The 7877-nt window shown below is 37.3% G+C and overlaps 1 protein-coding gene across 1 annotated transcript; it reads left to right on the top strand.

Annotated features, from left to right (window-relative positions):
• Nucleotides 1–5151: 5151 nt before the first annotated feature.
• LOC120276296 (putative ripening-related protein 1) lies at nucleotides 5152–6754 on the top strand. Its single transcript, XM_039283019.1, has one exon. The coding sequence runs from the start codon at nucleotides 6039–6041 to the stop codon at nucleotides 6597–6599; it is 561 nt and encodes a 186-aa protein (XP_039138953.1). The 5' UTR covers nucleotides 5152–6038; the 3' UTR covers nucleotides 6600–6754.
• Nucleotides 6755–7877: the final 1123 nt, after the last annotated feature.

The raw sequence follows: 7877 nt of genomic DNA, 5'->3' as shown, positions 1-7877 counted from the left end.
ATATATTTTTTGAATAAGGTGGATAAACCACTAATTTATTAAAAAGAAATACGAGGGAAGTACAAAGAATCTGATAGTAGCGTGAGAAAAAAGCTAGAAAGATATAAAAGCGTAAACCTCACGGAGATGAGGAGAGCAGGAGGCGGAGGAAACATGAAAAAAACACAGATAAAAGGGAAAAATGCGGGAGGCCGTGAGTCGATCATCCGAAGACATGGGCCGTCCCGAAAGCGGATGTAACAGTTACTCATGGTTTCGGTGGGCAGGCTCATTTGGAGAAGTCGGTGGATCCGGAGCTCGGGAAGCTTAAGGAGGCGGCTTGATCTTACGAGATGTCCTCACGAAGCTTCCTGCGGGATGAGATTCGAGTCTGCAGATAACCAAGTAAGAACCAAGTTAGTTTGCTTTTTGTATAAGATAGAAGAAATAGTAGAACAACTATGATTAAAAATCGATTGTTGCGTTCGACCAAATAATCGGAAAAATGGCTCCGGTACAAAGATCCCGAGATTTCTAATGGAGGGATTCAAAGAGGGAATCCGGTTGGTCTAGATAATTGAGGCCGAGGAGGTAGGGTTTTGAGGAATAAAAAGGCACTGAAAAAGGACCAAATACGAGAAGAGAAGATCTGAGTTTATCAATAGGGTGGTCCATTTGATTGAGTGTGTGACAAAGAATGCATGTAGTCGTTGGGCGTTCGGATTGCAACCTTTCTTGAATAAGTTTTTCAAGTGTAAGAATCTTGTTATCCCTAGGCTAGTCAGCAGAATAAAAAGTAATTTTTGCTAGGAGATTTAGATTTTTCGAAATTGGAATAGAGTTGGGAGCGGAGACCTCCGTCTATTAAGAAATTATAGAAAGATTTGACGGAGAAATTTCCGTTTTTATCTAAAGACCAGGAGTATGAGTCTTCAGTATCCACTGCACAATCCGGTAAAAAATGTGATAAAAAGTCATAATCTTCAGTTGTGGCTGTTCGAAAAGGATTAACATGGGAATTAATCATGAATATAAATTGTTTTAAAGTAATCCAAGGATAGGAACAGTCCAGGAAAAGAGATGCCCAACAATTGTTGGGGGATTGGCCTTCCAGCCATCTATCAAACCAGAATAAGGTATTTTCACCATTACCAACTGTCTTGATTAAGCAGGCACGGAAAGTGGGCAGAATGGCGTTGATTCCTTCCCAGAAGAATGATTTATTTCTTGGTGGTTGTGAATACAAGATACTGGGAGAATCACAATTGAAATAGTTGGCTCTGATGATGTTGGACCAGCAAGAATTCGGTGTGGTGATGAATTTCCACCACCATTTTCCAAGTAAGGCTTTGTTGAATTCACGTAAATCAAGAATACTGACCACCCATACTACGGGGTCGACGGATCCTTTTCAAGCAATTAATCTAATTCCTTTCGAGGCAAGATCGAGGCCCTTTCCATAAGAAATCTCTCCCGATTTTTGTCGATTTCATGAATGACCCAGGCTGGAAGTTTGACAACTGACATCCAGTAAACTGGAATAGAAGATAACACGGAGTTAATTAGAGTTAACCTTCCACCTAATGAAAGATAGATTGCTTTCCAGGGTCTGAGTCTGATACGGACAGAATCAATCAACTTAGACCAGTCAGTTCTTCTGGGTCGTCTACCAGAAAGGGGAATACCCAGATAAGTAATGGGGAGGCAATCTCTGTTGCAATTGAGAATTCTCGCAGAGGAGGAGAGCGGTTGGAAGCCAAAATTGGTGGAATATAGGCAGCTTTTAGAGAAATTGATTGAAAGACCAGAGCAGCCTTCAAATAGATAAAGAATTAATTTAATGATTTTAAGATCTTCGTGCCCCCCTGCCGAGAAAATGATAAGATCATCGGCATATTGTAGATGACAGATGCTGTTTGATTGATCAAGTTGAACTCCAATCAAAACCTTGGAATTAATAGCATGGTGAAACATTGCGCTTAGAGTATCAGCTGCTAAAGCAAATAGAAGGGGTGACAAAGGATCGCCCTGCCTTAATCCTCTTTTGCAGCGGATAAAACCCCGTGCAGATCCATTAATGAGGATCTGAGTTTTAGCAGTTTTGAGAATTGTGTGTACCCAAGAGATCCAGCGATTACCAAAACCTCTAGCTTCGAGAATCTCAAGAAGAAAATTCCAGTCTAAGGAGTCAAAGGCTTTAGCAAAATCCACTTTAAAAGCAAAGCCAAGAACTCTCCTTTTTTGGAGATTAAAAATCACTTCCTGGGCAGCTATGAAATTATCTGCAATGCATCTACCCTTAATGAATCCAGATTGAGAATTATCCACTAAGAGATCAATCTTATGACTCAACCTGGTGGCAAGAATCTTGGAAATGATTTTGCAAGTAGAGTTGATAAGACTGATGGGTCTGTAATCAGTGACCTCAGTTGGAGTATTTGTTTTGGCAATAAGCGCGATGTGAACCCAGTTGACTCTTTCAAAATTAATAGTGCCATCATAAAAATCGCTACAGATTTTAAATAAATCATCCTGAATAAGGCTCCAGTGTTTTTGAAAAAAGAATATTGGAAAACCATCTGGACCTGGTGCCTTATCGGCGTTAAGCTCAAATACCGCTTGTTTAATTTCAACATGAGTAAAAGGAAGTTCCAGCATAGATAGATCAACTCTATCCTTGAAATTAAACAGATGATGAAAGTTGAGAAGGAATCTATGAGTAATCGGAGTACCAAGCTGGGATTGAAAATGATCAGTGAATACTTTCCCAATTTCTTGGTTCCCTTCAATCCAATTCCCATTAAACCGTATTTTAGGGATGTAATTTCTATTTTTCCTACCATTAGCCAGAAGGTGAAAGAATTTTGTATTTGCATCACCTTCCTTGAGCCAAGTAATTCGAGAACGTTGTTTCCAATAAATTTCTTCTTGTTTTAATAAGTTGTAGAGCTCAGATTGAATATGTGAGAAGCGAGCTGATTCAATCTCAGAAAGAGATCTACTTTCACGAAAGGTATCGAGTAAGTTTAGTTCGGCAATGAAATAACTTACATTAATACATAAACCACTTATATGGCTGGTATTAAGAACAATGAAATAACTTACATTAATACATAAACCACTTTTCCTATACAATTAATTGTCCTGAATTTTTTAGTTTTCAGTTAGATTTTTTTTTTCAATAAAAAGAAAGGAAGTTTTTAAGTGATATGTGCATTGATATACAATCAGTCAAAGAAAATAATCTAAGTGGGATTCGAGAAAGAATAGAGATTCATTTTTGAGGAAGAATAAAAGTAGGTATAATTAATGGATTTCAAGATGGAAACAGAAAAGGGGAGAGTCACAGTTATTTCCAAAAGAATTAATAATAAAATATAAATAACATTTTTTGTTCATTTTGGATCTGATCTGGCGGCATATATGATTTAAATAATTTAGTCCAAGGGATTGCAAATCCTACATATCCAATGCTCAAATCTGAGTGCATTCTTTTGGATAGATATTTGATTTTAGGGATACATATAAATTTATAAAAAAACAGTCAAATTTTGTACGTATTTTTTTTAAATAAAATAGATAAATCATAAAATTATTAAAGTTTGTATTAGTGAATTATTTTTTTATAAAATAAATAAATTGCAACTTTATTAAAATATAAAAAAGGATACAAGTAAATAAAGATAAACACATCATCATACATTGGAGAGCCCTCACAGTCCACTAGCAGTGCAGTGAATGTGTGAATTATATATATATATATATATAATTATGTAAATATTCATGACAAAATTCTCGACATAGCTCATCTAGTATCCCTTGTTTTATCAACCAAAAAAAGAGCACATTTGCGGTTATAACAACATGGTCGGAATTCATTCAAATATATGGTAACCTTATTTGATATCAACATGCATGCTAGATACCTGATTTGCAACGTAATCCAAGATGTACACAGAGACACATAATAGATACTGAATTTAACTTGTTAAAGAGCAAGGATGATTGTTCTGATCGAGAATCCATTCCCAACTGCATGTGGCTCACTTATTTGATCATCATAATTGTAAATCCATCCAGTGATAATCTATAAGTGCATTGTAGAGGGATCATCATAGCTCCATAAACATAAACACAAGCTATAAAATAAAAAATAATAATGAAAAGATAAAAGGAAACAAAAGTGATGATCACTTGTGTTTTAGGCTACAATGTCCTCATTTAGGGTCTATTTCGATGTTTCGGCTGTAAGCTGGGTCATAAAATCGAGGCAAAAGACTTTACAGATGCGACTTATGGGCGTAAGTCTACCAGTAACGCACGCAACTCATCATCTCAAATTCTTTATGGCCTCGTTCTTACGCCTGTAAAGTAGTTGAAAGTGGTTAGGTATAAAAGATTTTGATGAGAGTTTTGAAGGTATCTTTTGACGGTCAAGTTGAGGAAAAGAAGGGAGTTTTTCTCCATATTTGTTGGGGCGATTCATCAAGAAGAGAAGCCTTACCCACCTTTAAAGAAAACGATTGAAAGCCGTCGAGGAGCACCTTGGTGGCGTTTGTGGAAGGAATAGAGGGATTTCATCGGTAATGGTAATTTCAAGGGGCAAGATTAGAAAGGCCAAATACGGTATGTGAAACCACAGTGAAGAAAGAGATGACTTTAGCACTACGGGCAAAGGACACAAGTATCAGTGGCACAACTTGTCCACTTGGTTTCGTCGTACCGTGGGAACCTTCGCAGTTCTCTCGTTGCTTTTGATCCACAACTTGTCCACTTGGTTTCCGTAGCACCATGGGAACCGTTGCAGTTCTCTTCATTGCTATTGATCCACAACTTGTCCACTAGCTTGTTTCGTAAACGCGTTTCTAAAAAACAATTAAAGAGCGCTCGATTAGCAGAATCAGTTCCATCTTAATGGCAAGTACATCACATTACCAAGTGCACTAATATTGAAAATAACATCCATTTACCACTAAAGCAACTGAACTCAATTACATAATTTAAACCATAAAAACAGAAATTAAACTATATCTAAAGGCTTGGTTAAATAAAAACATCCTCTAATATTATTGGCAAGATATTCAAGTTGGAGCAAGATAACTTGTCACCTTCTTTAAACCATATATAGAACCAACAAACGAGATGAACAGCATATTATTGTTGGAGTTATGATTGAAGGTGCAAGGCTGTCAGTAGGATCAGCAGAGTAGTGGTGAGGAAGTCAAGGGATGGGTGGAGGACATGATCTCTCTGTAAAGATGTATGGTGGTCAAGCTTGAAGATGATACACGAGTATGGCTCAGGGCATGGGGAGAATGGAAGCTGAGAAGTACCGTTCAAGGAAACTCTAATTAAGCTAAGTTCCGGTTACTTTTGATTATGTTGACTGATATATTTGGTTAACATTTTGGTGTTTGTTTCTGACCAATGAATGCAGCTTAACTAGATTATATCATAACCAATAGGGTTTAAGTTAAGGATACTGGCCAATCATGTTGCAGCTTATGCTACCTTGTCTCTATACTTTATGATATATAATATTGTGTGAGTGGAGGTCACTCACTGGTTGGGGTAATCACTTTTGAATGGTCTTCTTCTTCTTTGTATTGACTGAGTGAACTCTGGGAGACATATTCACAAAACATCTGTGAATATCTTTGGTTCTTCATCTTTCTTTCAGTTTCTTTTTCTCAGGTGTCCCCTTTCTCGTCATCAATTATTGCAGCCATGGATGCAGTCATTCACATGCATGTCTTTGGTGTAGAGTCCTCTACGTACCATGCATATATGTCTCATGAATGAAATTAAAATATGGTTGAATTCGGACACTATCATGAGACCCATTCATCTAACAAATCAACAACTTCATGCCATTCATAACTATCCATTCACATCTTTCAAGTTGAACATTCTATATATATAATATACGTATCATGTCTCAGAGGCGGCTTCAAATTAAACCATTAATCCCAATATTCCTTCAAAGTGTCTTATAAATACCCCTTGCAGGACTCAACTCAAAGGTCATCAGGACTACATTCAAATCAAAACACTCTCTCATGGCAAAGTATTCAAATGAAGGAGTTGCAGGACTAGTATTCATGGTGCTCTTATTGCTAGCAAACATCAACCTCAGCATGCAAGCATGCAACCCCAGTGGATTCCTGAATGGCAAATCAGGAAGTTGCAACACAGACTTAAATGCTGAGTGTTGCAAGTCCGGTGAGACGTATCCGCAATTCACATGCTCTCCGCCAGTGACCGATACAACACCGGCAACCATGACTATCAATAGCTTTGCTGAGGGCGGGGACGGTGGAGCAGAGTCGGCTTGTGACGGCCAATTCCATAGTGATAATGAATTGGTTGTGGCACTTTCCTCCGGGTGGTTTGATAATGGTAGCCGATGCAATGAAAATATCAGGATCAATGCGAAGGGTAAGTCTGTATTAGCAAAGGTGGTTGATGAATGTGATTCTGTGAATGGTTGCGATGAAGAGCATGACTTTCAACCTCCTTGTCGTAACAATATTGTTGATGCTTCACCGGCTGTGTGGGAGGCTTTGGGGATCACCGGAGAAGATGTCGGTGAATTGGGTATCACTTGGGCCGATGCTTGAAAATACAACTGTTTTCAGTTCTTATATAATTTGATCAAGTAATAAGTTGCCATCAACTAGTTCTATCAAGTTTTTAATGTCTATGATGGCTTTTATATTTTCTTTGTGCCTGTCATTCTATCGATTTCCAAAGTTTATGGTATGATTTACATCAACTTAATTAGATTCCATGCTATACCATATTTCCTCATTTTATGTTTTTACTATTGAATTGGATGACAAAATTAATTTTCTTTATATGTAATAAATGTTTTAACTATATTCAATATATTATATCAATTTGATATAAATCAAAGAATCCCTTGAAGAGAGTAATTGGCTTGGAAGAATTATTTATGTTTTAGTAAAAACTATCCAAGTCCGGAAAAAAAAATAAAGGCAAAAGCGCAAAAATTTTCATTAAATTAATCAAGTGCAATTTAGAGTTTTTGGGCCTCCACCAGCTCGAGAAAGTGATCTTGAACAGGCCACCGGCTAACCAAGTGTTATAGTTGTTTCCACACCAGAGTGGGAACCCCTTCCTCTTCCACTAGGGATAGCTTCTCTTTATCTTTCATTGGTGTTGTTGTATCTTTCCTTGATGTTATTTTTTGCATATCTAGTGGGATTTGTTATAGTCCCTGTCATCTCTCCTTTTTATCCTTCTCTGGTGTTATTGTTGTTTTTATTTTTATTTTTTTTAAAAAAATAGGTGACAAACAATCCCCAAAATTTAAGAGTAACAAACAGAGGTTTTACGGTGTCTTAACGATCCCCAAGGGATTTGTCATGTGTGGCGGCCTAATACGTGAAGCAATGAAGGCATGCTATGTGTGCTCAAAATGGTAAATCAAGGATCGGTAAATCTCTCTTGTCATACGTGCAATCTTAGAGAGGTGGAGAATACAATTCCTCCCACAAGGGACCCAATGAAATGGTCCCCTTGAATAGTACTCTACACTACGAAGAACATGGGATTTTGAACCTGCGCCTGCCCACTTACTATCAAAGTGAAAACCATTGTACCATGCAGTGGTTTTCCCATCTCTAGTGTTATTGCTATACTTTTCTAGTTTTAATAAATGTGATTTTCTATTTTTTTTAAAAGAATTAAGCATTGAAGTATTGATGTACGAACTAAAAAGGGTGTGTAGATTCACTGCCAAATTGTTCTACACTTTCCTCAATCATAGGGATATTCTGGCCCGACAACTCAGATGATTTCGAATGGAAGTTATCTGTGGCAAATTAATTTTTTCAACTAGTTAGCATGGGACAGTCACATACTCACACTAAAGA

Source organism: Dioscorea cayenensis, chromosome 2 (assembly GCF_009730915.1).
Source record: "Dioscorea cayenensis subsp. rotundata cultivar TDr96_F1 chromosome 2, TDr96_F1_v2_PseudoChromosome.rev07_lg8_w22 25.fasta, whole genome shotgun sequence".
In the NCBI taxonomy this organism is placed as follows: Eukaryota; Viridiplantae; Streptophyta; class Magnoliopsida; order Dioscoreales; family Dioscoreaceae; genus Dioscorea; species Dioscorea cayenensis.
The sequence above is the reverse complement of the archived record's forward strand: the minus strand, read 5'-3'. Positions and strand labels throughout refer to the sequence as shown.